Raw genomic sequence first — 21,227 nt, 5'->3', positions numbered from 1 at the left:
AATACACAAACTTAAAAACAATTTAAAAAATAATAAAAAAAAAAAAAAGAACAGGGACTAAATAGAACCACTAAAACGGAGGAGAGGAGGCCTAGGAATTAGGAAGAGAGCCAAAGTGGGAGCTCCCAGAAAACTGGGCCCCAAGTCCTGGCCTCAGTAATGCCATACCCAACCTAGAGCAAGGGCATCCCAATGATATTTGAAGATGGCGTATTTATAACTCTGTAGCTAAAGAATGAGTTACAAATTATCAATTTAATTTTTTATTTTCAAGTTTAATATTCAACTCATCTGACCTTTAATTAATACGGCAGACATATTAGTTCTCCACAAAAATTGGAGAGATAGATACGAAGAGTAGAAAAAACAAAGGATTTGGAGTTGGATGGACATGGACTTAAATCTGTTATCTACATGCTCTAACACTTGCTGTGTGACCTGAAGCAGGTTGCTTAACCTTTCTGAGCCTCAGTCCTTGTGTTGGTAGAATGGGGATAATTCTAATTACTCAGAGGATCTGGATTTAAGGATCTAATGCAGTTATAGATATCTACACTCCAAAACAGGGCCTGACAACTACTGGGGAAAAAGTAAACAGTAAGTGCTCTTCCACCAGTCTGCCTAGGTAGGTTGCAAGAATAAGGAACACAGCAAGAATATGATCTTCATTTTTGGATTTTTTTCCACTCACCCACTCAGCACCTGGAAGAATGCCTAGTCCAAAGGAGACATCCAATACATATTAGTTGAACCATATTAAAGTTTTCTTTCCCTTCAGATCTAGAGAATAAACCTCTGGTTTGGATCAGTGATGAATTATACGCTCAGGCTGGCCTAGCAAGACCTAATTCCCTGAAACGCCCTCTGGAGCCCTTGGGCACTGCTGGACGGCTTCACAATACTCATACACAGACTGTGAAACTTCAAAAGAGTCTTGCATATAAGCCATGGTGGACTATTAACATACAAAATAGATTAAACTACATAAAGCAGCCCATTCATCACATCCAGCATAAACATATCTTTAATAAGAGTCCAAGTGACAACTCGATGAATGTCTTCTGGAACCCATTAGACTGATTTAAATCACAAGATACTCTATAATCAACGAACAAGCCAGCATTTCCTCCCAAGGCTAAAGGAACATATAAATCAGGAAAAAATAATTTGGGCAAACAAATCAATACTTCAGAAGTCAGTTGGTGTTTTCTAGTTCTGGTCATTCATAAACCCCAAATGAAGACAATCTAAAGTGTATGGCTCTTGTAGAAATAGTAACTATTTGAGATAATCTTCCCTTTAGTTAAGCTAAAAGTTACAAATCTATAAAAGTTATAAATCTGCACCAGGTTGCTTAAACTCTTATCCCCACTCTCTTTTCAGAAAATGACACCCCCTTCTGTTTCACAGAATATAGAAGCTGTCGAATAGGAACTCCTCTCAAAACCGAACTTCTTCCCTTCTGTCTCACTAAAGAGCCTCAGTACCCCACACTCTTTGCCAAACCCCAGCTGTCTACCTTCCCAATTCTTCATTTATCCAATAAATATTTAGGCACTGGGGATACTAACATGAATAACAAACTATCACTGGCCGAGGGCAACTCAATCTCTTAGCAATAAAATAATGCACAAATAATATTCAGCACTTAGGGAGAGTGAACTATATATCCATCAATGCAACTAGACCTCCAAGACATAATGCTAAGTTAAAAAAAGCCTTGAAATACACGACTTGTGTAAATTTGAAAAGATATACATTACTATGGTCTGAATGTCCATGGACCCCCAAAATTGATGTGTTGAAATCCTAACCCCCAAATGTGATGGTATTAGAAGGTGGGGCCTTTGAGAGGAGACTGGGTAATGAGAGAGGTGTCTTCATGAATGGGATCAGTGCTCTTATAAAAAAAAAAAAGACCCCAGAGAGCTCCCGAGCCCCATTCACCATGTGAGGATACAACAAGAAGTCTGAGACCAGGAAGAGGGCCTCACCCAACCATGTTGTCCCTCTAATCTCAGACTTCCAGTCTCCAGAATTCTCAGCAAGAAATTCCTGTTGTTCATAAGTTACCCAGTCTGTGGCATTTTGTTGCATCAGCCCAAATGGACCAAGGCACACATGAAACATATGACACACCATTCATGCATAGCTACATGTGCAGATAGAAGGATAGTACAGTGAACTGAAAGGATATGCACGAAATGCATGGTAGTGGTTGTAACTGCCGGGGAGAGGAGATAGGAAAGGGAACATGGAAGTTGACAAAATGGATGTCAACTTTATTGTTAACATGGTATTGCTTTTATGTAAAGAAGGTTAGAAGCAAATATTTTGCAAAATTATTAGCCATCAATTTGGGGTAGGAAATCCTCCGGTGCTTATTATTCCCTATCCTTCTGTATCTCTATAAGTAGTTCAAATTCAGTAGACGATTGCACTATAGCACAGTAAGTGTTTTATATGGTATGCCCAAGGTACAATGGTGACATAATGGAAGGATGATTCTCTCTATTGTGTTTTCGGGCCATCACTCTCCACAGCCCAGCTGCTGCCCTAGCCAGGCCAATGCCTCCAAACACGCCCAGGTGTCTCCTGTTTAACAAAGTGAATCTGCCAGCAGTGACTCCCTCAAGCAACTACTCCATCCACCCCTTCCCTGCACACTCAGCTTCTCAGAAGAGTTGCCCACACTTGCTCTCCTTCATTTCCTCACTCACGCCCAAAACCAGCACAGTCTGGCTTCTGCCCCACTTAAATTGCTTCAACCTCCTAACTGCCAACTCCTTTCCGTTCTCATTTTTCTTAACCACGCAAAGCACTTAAGATAATTGACCAAGTTCTGAAAAAGTCTCCTTCCCTTGGCATCCACCCTACCACTCCTGGCTGTCATTCCTTCTACCTCCCTATGTGATCCATCTGTGACCGCTCCGCTGGTGCCTTCTCCCTAGTACAGCCACCTAACTTTACTCCGCCTCCTAGTATACCATTCTGAGCTCTGTTCTCTCCCTAAGGGACCTCCTCTGTTCCCATGGCTTTACCTGCAACCCACTGGCTCCTAAATCTGTATCTGTAGCCTTTTCTGAGATCTAGATACGTATGTACCTTCAACTGCCAGCTGGCTTCCTCCTACATTCTCTACCAGTATCTCAACCTCAGTAAATCCCAAAGCAGCTGGATCCTCAAGAATTCTCTCTGAAGGGTTCAGCTAGGCACATAGACATCTTCCCAGCTCCTACTTTTCTTGCCCTCATTCCACTGATTAATGACTTATTGATTATACCTGCTACATTTCTCTTAAACCTACCACCACTTCTCTCCCTGCCATGCTGCTTTAATTCAGGTCTCTCATTCCACTTTGTCTGCACTACTTTTCCAACTAGTCCCCTTGACTTCTGCGGAACTACCGCCATCATTTCCTTCTAAAATACAAATAACTGTCATTCCTTTGCTTAATACCATTTAATAGCTCCCCACTTCCTGCAGATTTTAATTTAAACTCCTCAGTCATAATGCAAGGCTCTGAAACAATCTACCACCACCTACCCTCCCAGGCTTGCTTTTGGATACGCCTCCCCACAACTGCCAACATTCAGGCCAGATGGACCTTTTCAAGATTCCCTTAATGTGGCTTGAGTTTTCACATAAATCTGAGCCTTGGCACAAGCTGTTCTTACAACCTCAGACTCCCTTTCTCTCTCCGCTGGATAAACCCCAACAAATTTCAAGATAAGTATGAGATGCCATTTTCCTCTGTAAGGTTTCCTTAACTTCCCCAGGCAGGCACCTTTGCTTCCCGCACCTTTGCTCCCACAGGACTCTGTATGTGCCTCTATTTTAGCATTTAAGTCACACTGGTCTGAGAGTTACTTTTCCCCATGTCCCTCTCTCCCAACGGACAGCAAGTAGGAGCGAGGTTTTTGTGACGATTTATTATACACTCAACAAATATTCAAGAGCCTACCATTGGCAGGCCCTGTTCAAGGCACATAGGATATACAGTGAACAAAAGAGTCAATCTCTACGCTCAGGGAGTCTAAATTCCAGAGGATTGAATTGTGATCAGTAAATCTGAGGCATGATTTGAATGTGATTACTTAAATCATTAGTAAGGCCATCATGAAGTCAGAATCTTAACACACATTACTGTGGTGGCATTTGCACGTCATCGTTAGCTCATGATATCAACTAGATCTCATCCTTTACTTCTTTGCAACTGCACAAGCACCAGGCACACAACTGTGTACACATATCATAGGATCTTTAAAAACTTAAGGCTCAGCATGTTTTGATGAAAACTATCCCTTCCCGCAAAGGCCTGTAGAACCTTTCCACTAGAGGGTATGCAGTTACACATTGTAGTTGGGTAGACAACGTTGACTCAGGTTCCCCACAAATCAGCATGCGTCAGACCCATACTGCATGGATTTATGAAGTAGAAATAACAACAGATGAGCTCGCTGTGGTTGAGTAAGAAAATGCCCATATGTTGCTGCTGGTAACCTATACTGTATGCCTTTTTAAATTTATTAGGCATTAGCTCACATGTATTTCATGTAATCTTTGAGTATTTGCAGACAGAGATATTGAAGGTTCTCTAGAACTGGTATACATACCAGGCATGAAACAGCAAGAAACTCAGACTGCAGAATGAGTATGCCGGAAACAAATCAGGACAGAGTAGATTCTGAACAACACACAAAACACACACACACACACAAAAGCCGAGTCTGAACAACACAAAAAACCAACACAACACAATTGGGATGGAGACAGCTGCAACTGGCCTGAAGCACAGAGGAAGGATGAACAGCTAATAACAGCATTGCAAGGTAGCACTACCGCTGTAAAATTTGATATTTCTATAAGTGAACACGTAAATATGTATGGAAGCAAACTCCTGATAAAATTGCTCATTGTTGATAGTTGTTTGCCACTCATTGCTTTGTTCAGGCTATAAAGGCTAGTATATTAAGCTTTTCTCTTCATACTAGTCAAGGATCAACAGAAATGCCTTCACAAGAAATTACTGGGATCTAATCTTTTGGGTTTCCCATTACTATTTCTATCATGTTTATCATTATCTAAGAAAAGAAAGAAATTAAGCTTTATTAATAATTAGTACACACACTTCTGTGAGTACATGTGTATAAATTAGAATGAAATCTATAAAAATGAAAGTACACGCTCACAAACTTTTACAGATAGGGGAACCAGATCAAAACACTTTGGAGACTGTTGACCTAGACCCTAAATGGCTAGCGACGAGTTCTAAATAACAGACCAAAGACAGACTTCAGAGGTTAGGCAAAGCAGAAGAGAAAAGGTAAAGAGAAAAAAAAGAGAGAGAGAGAAAGGATGAGAAAATAATTCCAGATTCCACGAAGCCATGATCAACAGTTTGCCAGTCATTGGGATAACTGTTTATGCTTTTTGCTGTGTGTAGGGACCAAGGCCAGAAGCTGTGATGTGGTTATTTGGTTATCTTTTTCCCATGCTTAAAACCTCTGATCACTTCTCATTGCCTATGAGAAAGTCCAAATCCTTAATAAAACTCAAACCCTCAATCATCGGGCCCTGTCTGCCTCTTCAGCACTATCCTTTCTTACTCTCTCCTATTTTTTTGTTTTCATGGAGATTCCTCAGTTCTTCAAGTATGTTCTCCACTCTTGTTTCTGTCTCTCTCTAAGTGTCACTCAGGTGTCAACTTAATTTCTATTTCCCTTAGGAGTTACTTCCTGACCGTTAAAACATACTCAATTTTTCCCATATGTTCCAATAGCATCCTTTGCTAATGTTCCGAAATTCTCAGCATGCTGCTAATGCATTCTTCAAGGTTTTTCTTCCTTGCTGGCCATCTGTGAGGACAGAGAAGGTATTTGTATCCCCTAATCACTCAGCACAATGTTTGATTTATAATACATCATAAATAAATGTGTTGATTGAAGCGAAATTGAGTGAAATGCGTCCTGGGACCCAGAGATTGAGAGAAAGAATTTCTTTGAGCTCCCCAAGTGCTTGCTTACTGAATTTCATGATGGCAGAATTATGAGGCTTACCTAATAGTTATAACAATATTTGACTGCTTTCTTATCAGTACATTTAAAGGCACTTCATTATCCTGTGGCCCTCAAATATTTGAGTTCCCCTGTGGGTCCTGGAACTATGCACAGTCTCTTTACTCTGGGTTGGCAGATACCAAACAATTAATTAAAACTGTATTAATTAAAGGACAGTATAAAAAGGATTCATGACTTATTCTGGCAGGATGGAAGGTGGCTGGAGGTCACCGCTTATAATAACATTATATATTCTCAGTTGGTCAGTCTCAGCAAGATTGCCTGTGCCCGGTGTGCATGGGGTGGGTTGCAGATCCAGATGAAGGATCAAGCAGTGGAGCAGGGGAAGGGAGGGCAGCTATGCAGGTGGAATGCTCTCTGAATCAAAAGCATGTCTTTGCTCAGGATAACATTCATCCTTCGAAGGCTTCCCTGTATACATTTCAATACCCAGGCCACCCCAGAGCCTTACCTGGCACTAGCTTGTCCCCATTAGTCACTTCCATCAGTCCTTCAGGTCAGATCCAGGGAGGCCCTGCAGGTTACCTTCATTGCTATTCAAACCCCTCAAGCACTAATGGTTCCTTTTCCCAGCCCACAAGGCTGGGTATCAAGGCTCCCTCTTCCCATGCAGGATCACTTGGATTGGGCACTGGCTTTGGATCTTTACCTTGGATGTGATCTAGAAATCCACAGGGAGCTTTTTCAGGTCATTTGCCTTTCAATGCCATGTACCACCAAAATGGACAATAAGCACTGTCTCTGCTGAATGGAGCCCACCTCTCCCAGAACAACATCAGGTCAGCCCAGAATGCCACTCTTCACTCTTCTCCAGCCCTGCCCTGCCCTGCCCTGCTCAGGCAGGAGAGGGGAGAAATCAGAGAACAGAGTGCAGGTTGCGTATTCATTAACATCGCCTTGGCTAATTTCCCCACCCTCCCAATCACTAGCTGTGTAACTTTGGGCAAGTTTCTTAACCTCTGTGAGCCTCAATTTACTTATCAATAAAAAAGATATTCAAAACTATCTAGTGTCCCTCTTACCAGAGTACCCCTCTCGTACCCCAAATATACATTGAACTCAATGCTTTCAATCTTACATACAGACACAGTTTCCTCCTTTTGTCTTCTGGATAATAACTTCCCAACACCACAGGCAAAGGCCTTTACTCAGTCACCTGGGTTTGAGTGTAGAGCCTGCCTAGGAGCACATCCTTAACTCAGCTCCTCCCTGATCTCCCACCTACCTCCATGCCCACATTCAGTCAGTTACAAAGACGATCGATAATGCACACTAACCTGCCAAATTCATTTTCTTCTCCACCGACTCTCTTCTAAAACTGGCTAATCTTACCAAAAGTCTGGACAACTACAATGTCTTCTCGACTGACCTCCCCACCTGAAGACTCCCCCTCCTTTTTATTATGCCATCATCTTTCTCATAAACCTGGAATTCTTGCCCACTGGATGAAATCTACATTTCTCAGACTCTCTCCAATCTCATTTCTCAACCTGAACACTTCTCAGACAGCCATCCACTCCAATCAAACTGCTGTCCCCACAAATTCCTTCATGCCACCCACTAAATGCTTCTTTACAACCTCTCCAAACCCCACTGGTTGTCTAAAGCCTAGCTCCTCCATAGGGTCCTCCCTAATAGGTCACCCCAGGGTGAACTGCTCTTCCATTCTGCATTAGAGAACAAGCAAGTGCCTTTCCTCACAAATCACTCCCTCCCTAACTGCCCATACCTCCCAATCTCACCCCTCTCCAGACTTCCCAGCCTCAGGACTGAAGGCTTTTCCTCAGGGCAAAATAATTACTGAAATGACCACAACTCACATTTATCAGGGCCTAATTATTTGTCAGGCACCACACTGAGCACTTCATATACATTAGTTCAGTTAATCCTCAATGTAATCCATCAAAATGGGTTCTCTTCATTGACTTACCATTCAACACACATTTGAGTGAACTTTAATAAGGAAGATAGTATAAAATAAACAAATATACACAAAATATACACATATGTAAATAGTATACATATAAGTAGCATATAGTATATATATACTATTATAGTATATATAATAGAGTATGGGAGTATAGTAAATATAAGTTTTTTTCCTTTGAAAGAGTATATAACAGCTATGAAGGAAAGTAAGGTAGAGTAAAGGAAAGGAGAGACACAAGTGAGTTGTTACATTAGAAGAAGTCATCAGAGAAGCAATATTTGAATGGAGAGCTGAGCAAGTGAGGAAGCAAGTCAATGGAGTCTATGGGGTAAGAATATTCCAGGCACATATGAAGAAATTAAGCTACAGAGAGGCCGTGTGGCTTCCTAAGGTCACACAGTAGCAGACACAGTATCTGAACCCTAGTTCTGCTCCAGAGTCTTATTCTTCGACCCCGTTCTTCATCTACCGTTAATGGTCTGCAGCAGTTCACTCTGATAGCTGGCTCTGGCTTTTTGAAACTCTTCTATTCCCTAGTAGTTGACAAGCACAAGCCACCTATGTGCAAGGCACTGACCTTGATAACACCCTCCTCTCCAATTTCTTCACCGGCTATAACGCATTTGCCTGGTTTTACGTCCATCTCCCACTCTTATTATTCATGGTGGTAATCCTAGACTCTGTCCCCTACTCAGTCTCATGTCTTTAATTGCCTTTATCTTTCTGTAACAGACTGCTAAATTTGAGTCCCCAGCTTGGTTGGATGGCTGTCTTCTTGGGAGTAAGGCCATGCCTCACTCAACTCTCCATTCCTAATACTCAATACTGGATGCTTAATAAATGCATGCTTCTCTGGAATCAGTTAAACTTGAACCCCACATTTCCAACCACCTTTGGGACAGTTTGACCTGGATGCTTTTCCAGCACATTAAAATCAATATTTCTAAAAATGAACATATGATCTTCCTTCCCAAATCTGTTTTCCTTGCTTCTCATCATGGCACCACAAGGTACCCTTCACCAATCTCCCCACCTTTCTCTTCCCAGTCATCCCACCTTTCCATTCCCACTGCCTTTACCATTGTTCAAATGTTTGATTTCTCTTGCTCGAACTAATGCCACAGCCTCCTAATAACATCCTTGTCGATGATGCATTTTACACAGCTAGGCAAAATTAATGCTTCTCATCCTGCCACTCCTCACTAAATTTCATCAGTTCCCCACTGTCTACAGAATCAAATCTAACTTTCATGTTCTAGATCCTTATAGCCCAATAACTACTGGATGCCTCCATTTTGATATCCCAGAAGGCCTTAAATTTCATATTCCCAAAACTGATCTCTCTTTCAACTACACCTCCTTCTGTATTTCCCATCTTGGTAAAAATATGCTGCCTACCCATTACCCAAACCAGAAATCTAGAAAATCTCCCAGGCTCCTCCTTCTGCCACAACCCCAATTGCAACCTGTCATCTAATCCTGTTGGTCTTGTCCTCTAGCTCACACATACTCTCTACTCTCCACCCCATCACCACTGCTTTACTATGTTCCTCAATACGTCTCCCCTGCAATTCTACCTCAGCAGGTCTCCTTGCCTGCCATTTCACCCCCTTTCTGTCCATTTGCCACATCATTGCAGTTATCCTCCCAAAATGCAAATGTGATCATGCTCGGCTCTTTTTTTTTTTTTTTTTTTGAGGAAGAGTAGCCCTGAGCTAACTACTGTCAATCCTTCTCCTTTTGCTGAGGAAGACTGGCCCTGAGCTAACATCGGTACCCATCTTCCTCTACTTTATACGTGGGAGGCCTACCACAGCATGGCTTGCCAAGCAGTGCCATGTCCACACCCGGGATCCAAACTGGTGAACCCCAGGCCACCAAGAAGCAGGACATGCGAACTTAACTGCTGCGCCTCCAGGCCAGCCCCTCAGCCCTTGATTGAAATATCAGTGGCTCCCCACTGCCTTCACATCCTGATCCAACTAGTTCTCCAGCTTTCCATCTCACTGTTGTTCCCCTCTCCCCCACCACCTTAACTACACCACACAGAACTTCTCACTGTTCTCTGACTGTACCACCATTTTCTCTTAGAATCAGTCTTAGACTCACAGCTCTTCCTGCCTAAAACATCCATCATCCCACCTGCTGTCTTTCTCCTTCTGCTCCTCCAGTCCTATCTAGTTTAGGGAAACTTCTTGGATCCTGCCCAGCTTGCAAGAGGTGACTCCTATCTGTGATTCCAAAGCACTCTGTGTTTGGTGCCATCACAGGATTTTTCACATTCTAATTACCATCTCACGTCTATCTCTTTAACTGGGTTCAGGGTTTCCCTTGGGATATTTTTCATCTCTGCATTCTAGCACTTAGAACAATATTTGACAAATAATAGATGTTTAGTAAATATTTTACAAGAGAATAAATTGGCTCACAGTGGAGAATTCCCCACTGAGATGGGGAGTAGTAACATTATCTAGTCTACAGGTTAACACTGTTTTTCTATGTAGGGTTTGTTTTGTACTTTGTGTGACTCTGGGAAACCAATATCACTTCACAACAAACCCTATGATTATGGAAGGTCTACTCTGTACTCCTTCAGCTTATTACTTCATAACAGACAAGGACCTGCCAATATCCTCCATCAAGGACAAACACTGGGGTCCTATGAAGGTATTAAGGAAGTGTCTTGAAAATGAGGTAACCTAACATGCTCTACCTAATCAACACACAATTCAGATCTAGTAGAATTCTGGGGTAGAGAAGGAAGATATGATTTAAAAGTTTAATTCCCATGCCCTAAACAACTCACAAGCCTTTTTATATTCTGAAATATTTAGTAGCAGTGTCTCTCATACAGTAGGTGACTGTAAATGTGTTTTAAATGGATGATTGTTGAATAACGTCCTCAAAAATATTTCTAAAACTAGCAAAACAAAAATTGCATTAGGATTGAAGTTATAATCATCACGGCTTGAGATCTGAAATCCTATTCTAACGATATTTATGAAAAGCCACAATCTCATGCTCAGGGATCCAAGGATAAACGTAACTGTGTTTTAAATTGCAATGTTCTAACAAACTGTTTCTGTAGTTCAATCTCCCCAGTGTAGTGTTTGTAGATGTTGCATTGTCAGTATTTATCCTGAGAGCTGAATGATTATGAAAGTATTTTTAATGACTAATTTTCATTTGAAATCTACATCCACAATTTTAATTTTACCAGGAGGGTTTAGCTGCAAATCTGGTACTTAAATTGCGTCAGAAATGCTAGTATTTATTACTTTCCAGCTTTGCAGTTTAGATGCGTTGCCTTTTTAATAACTATTTTACAGTACCTCCATCAAAAATGGAGTTTATAATAAACCCACGGCAGGAGAAATCCCTAACTCTGTGTCCCTGAACCTTGCTGTCTTTTGCAGTTTCCACCTTCCGTTTACCATGTTTCTCAATGCCTGGTTCTGAACTCTCATTGTTTCATACTTGTCTCCCAAGATTTCCCTCCCTACAACCTTCAAATTAATGTAATGCACCTGTGTCCCAGAGCCTGCGCCAAGTCCCTGAGAGATCACAACTTCAGCAGGAAACTGATGAAACCGGACCACGAGCGGAAAGGGAATGGGGAACAGATTGCAATAATACTGTGCATCTCAGTAGGAAGAGATTCGGCCTCAAATTACAGGGACTTTGGGAAAATAAATGATACGGAAAGAGTGATCTAAGAATTCTTGGAAAAGATGTGAGAAAGGTTTAGCAGAATCTGATTTTCACAAGTGCTCACAATATTAGATCAGGTATAACAATATTCTTATGAAAAATGATTGATTCTACGAAATTAAATTTAAAAGTTAGAGTGATATTCTATTTATTTTAAAAAATCCTACACTAACTTGAAATGCCTCTGCCTTATCGGAACATTATTTAAGCTGAAAATAAGAGAGTTGGGCATTTTCAATTCCTTTATGACTATCTTTAAACAGAAGTTATTACTCATTTTGTACTCTCCAACTTCAAAATCATATTTGTTTTATGAAAAAAGTGCACTTCTTCGGAGACGCCCAGCATCGTAAGTGTTAAAAATCTTTAAAATGGCTTGAATAATATCACAATGTCTTTAAGTGGTTGGCAGATAAACCCACAATACAGATGGAAAAATAGAGAGAAGGCAGGAAGAAATTGGACAATAGAAGAAATACAGAATTTTGAGCCCAGTTCTGTTGTTAGCTTTATTCTGCAAGACCCCAAAGAGAGGAAAGTCAAGTTCAATATCACTGTTTATTCTCACAGCATCCACTTGGAAAGGAATAGCACTTATAGCAACTGGAATTAGTCTTGCTTTTCAACATCCATATCACTTCATCCCTTACCTCCGTTATGGCAATGAAGATTTTAAAATATATGTGTTTAGTTATTTCTTCCGTAGTTGACTATAAATACTTGGTGCATACTCAGGAAATAGCTCTTGAATAAACAGTAAGGTCTTGGAAGGCAGACTCTACACCTCACTCCTCCTAGCACCAAGTGGTTTCTTGGGAAATATTTGCTGAATTAATCTTATTTCACCATTACAGAATCCATCCCTGTGATCAACGAGTGGATATGACTACCACCATTTTACAGACGAAGAAAGAGGAAGAGCAACATTATAATCAATGGCTATTTTATATGCTCTCACCTTTCTAAATTAAATTAAAATTTCTCTAAATTAAACTTCTTTCCAAATTAAACTTGTTCTCAGGACTGCATTTGACAGGGTTATTTTTGAAATGTCTGTTAACTCCATATTATTGTTTTGTTTTTTTTTCAAATTCCCTGCAGACACAACAACAAGAGGACCTTGGAATCCTTTTCCACAGCGGTGGAATACGTTGGAGTACCAGAGTGTATCTCCACCATTAGGTATAACCATAATAGAAGGTATTTTTATTCACTCAGCTAATCTCTGGAGCACTTACCATAGACAAAACATGGATAAAAGGTGTGGGCTAGACCATTTTTTGGTAAGCAGTTTTTCATGCTATTCTAATGAAAATTCTTTAAAGTACAAAAAGTTACAATCCAAAATAAAGCCCTTGGCAGAATTTCCATCTGAGATGTAGATCAGTTTAATAGTTATATGTGCTATTTTCACCCACTTTTGTTATGTAACTCATGAACACATTTGGAAGTCATATCTTCTCTTGTGAAAAAAACAAAATAATCATACTTGGAGACAGTCTTGGGGACACCTTAGCATCTGTAACACAATGTGCAGACAGTATTACAATGAAGACATGAGAGAGAGAGAGAGGAAGGGAGACAGAAGGCATAGTCCTGAGACTGGAGTAGCTACTATAACAATCAAATCTGATTCTGATTCTTATTTGGGCTGCAGGTAACGTCATTTCTTAAATTAACTGCTTCACTCAAAAGATCCTTCAAAATATTAAGAAGTGTTGACATCTGGAGATAAAAGTCTATTTTTCTCCAAAACATTTTTACAGTAAAGACCTATAAAAAAAATACCAGTTTTAATTCCCTAAAGACTTTTTACTCACTATTCATGAGCAGATGCTGCCTGAATACATGAGGGGACATTTCTCTAAGCCAACTCTAACTTCAGTTAACGAAAAAGTTATGAACTATTGTTGTAAAACGGATTGACTACTTATTTTGACCTAAATAAATAACTGGGGTAGAGGATGTAGGGTAGAGAGGTTTCTAAAGGTCAATAAACTATCCAAAGAGTATTTGAACTGACAACCTATTTCCAATGGAAGAGCCATTCAACCACACTGGGTGTGTTCGTTCGGGAAGAAAACGCAGGCCTTAACATGGGCATGAAGGCCAAGCGCTCAATAAGGCAAATTCTATGTTTATATCCCTGTTCAAATTAATTCTTAGATTGTCAGAGTGTGTGGAGAACTTCCATGTTTAAATACTGAGAGTCTCTCCCTTTTCAGATTTTCTAGTGCTCTGTACCTGTGTATGCATATAGAGCAGCCTACAGTGAAGAGACTGGGCAAGGAGAAGGGATACAGCCACAGCGTAAAAGAGCTGAACCTCACCTCATCTCAGCCCTGCCACAATCTCCACTTCCCTCCTAATTCCCTCCCAAGCAGGCTGACTGTCTCTGTGAAGTCTGATATGAAAGAAAATGCACCCAACGAAAGGGATATGTATACATTGAATGAGATCTCAGTTTTTAAAATTTCTCCATTCCTTTCCACAGCCACTGCTATCATGACTGGATTTATCATCTGATGAGAATGATGATGAAGAGATAATAAAGATGGTAGATGTGGTGGTACAGCCATTTAAGCTCTGAGTTGGGAAATGTTAGGAAGGGCCACTCTGTAACATGAACTCAGACTTGTATGGACAAACACAGTCATGATTCAGAGGGACTACTTAACTAAGCTTTCCACTCTTTTATTTGGAGGGGAACCAAGAGAGGTGATAGTCACTCACTGAGAGACCTTGGACAACTGATCCTGGAGGTGATAGGTCTGGAAGGTATTAAGGATGAGGGAGAGTCATAGCAACAACATGCATAGATGACCTGACCATTGCTCTAAATATACAGAAAACACTGGGCGCTTATTAAGCCCTTCTCCAGAAACAATGTAAACTCTCATAGCCATACATTATAGATGCAAGAGCATGCACAGTTCAGAGGAGCACTATCTTGGCGTCTTATAAGTATCAGTGTAGACCCGGAGCACTGAATGGAAAAGACAGGGAACCAAAAGAGAATGTCACTTCCAGTAAATGGCTTCATAAACAATCGAATGTGAATTGTAATTGGTGTCTTTGATGGGTCTACCACTAGGCAACATGGTTTAAATTCAATAACTATGTTTTAAGCACCTACTATTTTGTGAAGCATTGTGCCAGTACCTACTACAGGTACAAAAATGGGTAATTCATGTACGGTACCGGCCATCAAGGAGTTATTATTTAATACCTGCAAATGAGAGAAATATGCATAGTTTATTCTGTCTTGTCTTTCAGTTGTAGGTCAAAATAAAAGGAAAATTACCTATGAAAATTCAGCATAAGTCTTTGGGGAGGAAGCAGGGGAGAATCGGTAAGGCTGCATGAGAAAGACAATGCGTTTGACATGAGTCTTAACAGATGTCTTCAATGTTGAACATTCACCAATGTTTGGTGGGTAGTGTTGGGCCAAGAAGCTCATTCTAAGCAGTAGGTACAACAATATCTCTGGGGACTAGAGAACAGTCCAGTTCAGTAGGTCAAGGTATAGACCTAGAAGAGTCATGGAAGATAATGCTGGGATGGAGAACAGTCACCGTATTGTGAGAGCCTTGACTAACAAACTAAGGAAATAGTATTTTTAGTTCTATAAGTAATGGGAAGGCATTAAAAAATTTTGAACAGGTGAATAATCTGACTCAAATCAGGTTTTAGTAGACTTGGTTGGTTTTAAGTGAGGAGTGGCACTTACTGCAAATAGGAGGCAGCCAAGATGGCCTGGGAAATGACGATAAGAAGATCACCTTGGGTGGTGCAGTAGGAATTGGAGGAGGGACTAGACACAAATGCTAGAAGAGAATCAATAAGGTGCAGTGACTAATTCCACATAGAAGGGAGGAAATGATCAAGGTGGGAGTACCATAGAGAAGGAAATACTCTTGCTTTATTTTTTTTAATTGCCTACCTCAAAAAATGATGCCGCTATTAGCAAAATTTGGAGAGAAAATTGTTCTTAGAAGAGAGGATATGTCTTTTCAGACATACTGACTTTGAAGTGCTGGTAAAACTTGCTGATGGGTATGATCATCAGGGCAGGAAAATGTCCATCTGGTATTTTTATAAAGGGATTTGGCCAGAGCTATACATTAAGGAGATGTCCACATCAAGATAAGATGCATCAAAACGACAGTTTGATGAGGAAGGGAGCATAGAGGGAGAAGGTAATTAAGACAGAACTTTGTGAAAAGTTGCACAAAATGGACAAAGGAAGAAATAAGGATCAGAAAAAGAGATCTGAGAGAAGGAGGAGGAAATAAATAATACAGTGTTACAGAATACAGAATACATTCATTCAACAAATATCTGTTGTTGAGCAAATGTTACATATTAGGCCTCATGCTAGATGCTGGGGATAGAGATGTGGGCAAAATTCAATAGCTTTGCTCAAAGTCATAGAGTTCATAGTCTTCCACGGAGTGTTGATAAACGCATGAAGTATTACACTGAGTTCAGGATGATGTAAATTGAGAAAAAGCCATTAGGACTTTTAACTAAATGAACAATTTTGAAAAATAAGTAGGTGATTCAATGCCCAAGGGTGAATAAACTTGTAGTGACAGGTATAGTTATATAACCTTAAAACATTTTTAAGGATGGTAAAGGGCCATTGAACAAATTAAACACTCATTCTCCCTCCCTCCATCTCTCTCTCTCTCCCTCTCACATACACACATACACACACACACACACTTTAATCTGCTTGAAATAGTCCTTAAAAAGGGAAGCTATCAAGTAAAAAAGCACACTCTGCTACGAAATACTGAAAAGCAATATTATCCACATGTTCTAGAAAACCAGTGAAGACAAGGAAAACAAATAAAAGGAAAAAAAGAGAGCCAGAAGGACCATATACTTTAAGCCCAGAAATATACCTTCAAAAGATTCGATGACTGTCTTATCTACAATTCCACAGAAATCTTGCACATGCATTTTATACTGCATGGCTCATTAATTTCCAAACCATCCATAGCCTTATTTTATGAAACTTTGCATAAGCATTGGCCAGAGAAAAAGTGCAGCAGGGGGAGGAGGGTTGTTGAATTTCAATACTTCATCCTATCATCTGTTTAGTACCTTCTTACATCTAACAACATAAAGAAACAGAATAATGCCTGTGCAATAAAAAGCTTTTCCTGGGTTCAGAATAAATAATCTTTTCACTATTACCCTTGTGGAATTACTAATCTGAGTTTGCCTTATCCTTAATAAACACAAAATTTAAGCCGGAGCCATAATACACTCACCAAACAGCAACACAAAATTGAAGAGATTTTTCACTCCACTACTACTGTTGGTTCACAAACTCAGGAGCTTCCAAGGTTCATCTGAAACTGGCCCATACACGGAGTGCAAGAGAGACTGAAGAAAGAGGCAGACCCCTCCAGATCGGCAGGTGGCAGGTTTAATAAGCAAGGGAACTCGTTTACAAGGCTTGTCTTGGGAGGCTACCAGATGAGTAGATCTCCACCTCCCCCACCAGAATTTTAAAAGTTTATATGGAGGCCTTAACCAGGTTTAGTCATGTCTACCCTCCAAACGGTCTCTACAACACATTACTCTCTCAAGGTGGAGTCCTTGAAAACAGCTCCGGCTGTGAGAAGAGAGGGCAGAAGGCATATTCTAAGAAGAGGAGAGGGGTGAGGAGCGTCCGAGTGCCCGGGGCCAGTTGGCGGGTCAACCAGTGATCCTGTCCTCTCAGTGACCTCCTCCAACACTACTGAAACACACATTTCCCTCGCTACTTTTAGTTACAGATTACATCACATAACATCTGCCACCCCTACATTAGATAGCACAAATTAAGGACACCAATGAATAATTTTGTAGGTTTTTTCCCTCTCATCTTATTTCTGATTCTCTTTCAAATATGCTGTTGAATTATCATCTCCTTCAGACTCTTCACTGGTAACAGGGTCGTGTTTGATTTTATAGCAGGGGAACAAAATGACGGGAACAGACAACAACATGAAAAATGTATTCTGGGCAGTCTGTAATGTGGAGGCTGATGAGAGGGTAGGGTAAAAGTGAGCACTACCATTCGTGAGAAACTTTCTCCACTTGTATGTACTTATTTACAGTGTGTCCACTTTCTGTATTCTGTGGCATTGAAAGTGTAAGCTACAGTGACTCAGAAGTGCTGTTGATCAGTTAACATATTAAATGCATTATCTGTTGAAAACAGAGCATGGAATGAACTTCTTTAGCTATATTATTATAAAGTTTTAGCAACGCAACTCAACGCGGCCCCCATCTTTCCCCCACGTCTCTTCCAACTTTTCCTTTTGTACCATTTTCTCATTCATCTCTCAGCAAACCATTTTTCATATATTTTGGCTCTAGGGGTCAGGTAGTAAAATACACATAGAAGTTCTTACACATGCACACTTCTCCAATTCCTGATTTCCTTCTCATCTTCATACATTCCTCTCGGTCTGATCTCCAGTTAAATTTTGTTTAAATTCTGATTAAATCATTTTCTCAACCCCAGCCAAGAGGCATACATTCAAGGAAAAGTCATCATGATCATTTGGGAAGTTATGCAAATGTCCCACTTATTTGAAAGGAAATAAGAGGCAGGGTCTATTGTTTTAAAACAAGAACTGAAGGTAGAGTTCAAACCTTAAAAAATGACAATCCTTTCTTATCCCAGGATTAGTAAAGACCACCCTATATACCTGAGCAAAAAGTCCAAAGTACTAAAGTTTATGTTTGGTGAAAATAATATAGACTATATATATGGGGATCATTCCCTAATATAAACCTTGAAACAATAACACCAAGAGCAAAAGAGATGCTCCAAATTATCTTTTTCTTTATTCTTCTCATGATGCTTAACTCTAAAAACATGTGGATACAATTCAAGAAACAGGTGTCAGATCAATTCGAGGCAGAAAACTCTTCACTTTCAGCCTCACCTGAGCCAAGATAGAAATCAACATCTTTCTATTCTCCAAACGAACAATGAACACATGCTGATTCCAGACATGGTACTACAAGTTTTTTTTGTTTTTTTTTTTTTAACATATCATACTCCCCAGATGTGACTTCATCTTTGTTTCTCATTTCTTCTGACAAGTAGAGATTGTGGCCACCTATGGCACTGTGACTAGACTGGACATGCTGATTCAACCCCACCTGGCCCATTAAAGACTGAGTCCAGCCAAAAAGCTGTTATTCACTGAGAAGCTGAACAATGCAGGCCACCCAGTTCCCCAGACCTATGTTCCTACAGCCTGAGCTGTCTTTGAGTTCCCACCGCTGCCTTGTGCATGAGTGCAGTCCCTAAAGGGACAGTGAGCTCTCTAACCTATTCTTAGTCAAATGAACTGCAAAGACAGAGATCCTATGAACTCAACAACTACTCAACCCTCTCCGCTTAAAATGACATTTTGGAAAAACTTAATCTCTTAAAGATTATGAGTATCCCTCTTAAGATATACCCTAGACATACTTCTTTCATAACGAGTGGGAACTATTGCCACAAGTGAAACCAGAATTAAACATCAGTACAAGTTTGGGGCTTTAAAGGTGATGGTCATATTATTTTTTCCATCCTATAAAGGGCCAAGGCTTTTCTCTTTAAAATTTCACACTCAAATAAGACTAATGTTCTCCCAGTTACAACGACCTTAACTACTGGAGGGAAGGGAAGAAAGGGAAAGTGTACATTTCCCAATGTCTATCAAGTAGAGTGACAGGCTCACGTTGTGGAGTGACTCTATTTCCCCAGATATAAACAAGAAGAATGTGGAAATAACCTCTTCCCTTGCAACTTTACAGGCTTCAAGTTTAAGTTTTTCATCCTATAAATCCAAACTATGCTGTAGCCATATGTGTGTGACCCCTCCACTTATATAATCTGGGAAATGTCCAGCTTGCTATCACTCTTGTGTTCTCTATAACCACCTTCAATTTCCGGCTCCTTTTAAAAAAAAATTGTATACACAAAGCCACCTAAGAACAAATCAATTCAACAAAAAACGCATTGTTGGGGGGGAGGAATCTGGTCCCTTATTTCACTATAGAGTCCACTAAACTCAATAGAACACGTCTTTTCCCCGCTTTCGCAGAATGCATGATACTCTAAAAGCCAACCACCTTGCACAAGAGTGCCCGGTACCTTTCCAAGGCTGTACTGTACATAAATTATTTGCAAGTGTCACTGAGGACCATTTTCTCTGAACACACTAAACTGAAGCTGGCAATAAAACAAGGAATACGCTCCTGCTCAAGAACCTGACCTGGGAAACACTCGCCTGTACATTACCAGGGGACGGAAACAGAGTTTTAATGAAGAAATGTTTGGGAGCATCAAGAAAAAGTGGAGGGAGAGGATCAATACTATTTCAGCTCATTTATCCCCAGGTGTTAGGCGAAGGAAGTATGTGGTCTGAAGTCACCTGGGAGATGCGTAAACAACATCGGAAATTTTCAGAGAAGGCAAAAGTAGGTACAGGATCGCAGGGGACCCTTCCACCCGCGAGTTTCACACACGCTTCAAACATCTCTTCTTCCCCGACCTGGACCTTGCGTGCACCCCCTCCCCTTTGCACCCCCATTCCCGCCGTTCCAAACCTCTCCTTCCCAGTCCCGCCTAGGTGACTATTTCTCATGCAGCAAAGGCAACAAGCGTCCCCAGCCGAGGAAGGGGTCCGGGTCTCAGCTTGCAAGGAAAGAAGGGTGGAAGCGGGGCGCCCGCTCGCATGCTTATTGCATCCTACCGCCTGTGGAGCTCGCCTCCTCCAGCTGAGCCGAGATGCTTTCTACCCTTCTCACATTCATCTCTGGGGATGCAGGGTGCAGGAGCGGGACTCGAGAGTCAACCGGCTCCGGGGCGTCTGTCGATGGGTCTGGCGCCCGAGCGCGCTCGCCGCTCGACCCGTGGGCGTCCGCGGTGCTGGGAGCGAGAACCGGAGCCGGCGCGGGCAGGCGCGCGGCGCGGGCTGCAGGTGCGGGCGGAGGCCGGCGGGGGGCGCCGGGGGCTCGGCGCGGCGCTGGGCGGCGGGGGCGGCCGAGGCGCGGGCGGCCAGGCAGCGGGCGTCGTGCCCCGCGAGCCAGAGAGGGGGGCGCCCCTCCGGTCGCCCGCCCGCACGCCAGGGCGCCGCCCCTGCCACCTGCTGCCGCGTCACTGGATAGGGGGCTAGCGCGGTGGCTCTAACAACGGGGCAGCCAGACCCTAAAGAGACCAGAGGCGACTTAGGGCCTGGCAGGGACCCCTCCGAAAGTTGCCAGCGCGTTATGAGCGGTGCCTCCGGGATCCGTTCTTGCTGTGCACATCACCTGGCCCTGGGGAGGGGCTCGATGGCACCGCACCTTTGCCAAGAACGGGCTGCTAGATTCCCCAGGGGCTCAAAGTCAAACAGCTAGACTCGAGATGTTGCTGCACGAAGTTAGGCTGTGTTCAAAGGACACCAGCAGGCAAGCACAAGGAGATGCCCTTCTCCAGAACCGGGCAGTGCGCCAGGAAC

General features: G+C 41.7%; 1 protein-coding gene across 2 annotated transcripts in view; it reads right to left on the bottom strand.

Moving 5' to 3' along the window:
- Window positions 1-20,690, bottom strand: part of KCNIP4 (potassium voltage-gated channel interacting protein 4) — a 1,061,619-nt gene extending 1,040,929 nt beyond the window's left edge. Inside the window, exon 1 of one of the 2 annotated variants that reach the window (XM_070506139.1) lies at window positions 20,481-20,690. In XM_070506139.1, coding sequence (XP_070362240.1) covers window positions 20,481-20,541 — 61 coding nt within the window. In that variant the 5' untranslated portion in view covers window positions 20,542-20,690. The remainder of the gene's footprint in view (window positions 1-20,480) is intronic. The other variant, XM_044767769.2, reaches the window with a different exon arrangement.
- Window positions 20,691-21,227: the final 537 nt, after the last annotated feature.

This window comes from Equus asinus, chromosome 3 (genome assembly GCF_041296235.1).
Source record: "Equus asinus isolate D_3611 breed Donkey chromosome 3, EquAss-T2T_v2, whole genome shotgun sequence".
NCBI classification, from domain to species: domain Eukaryota; kingdom Metazoa; phylum Chordata; class Mammalia; order Perissodactyla; family Equidae; genus Equus; species Equus asinus.
The sequence above is the reverse complement of the archived record's forward strand: the minus strand, read 5'-3'. Positions and strand labels throughout refer to the sequence as shown.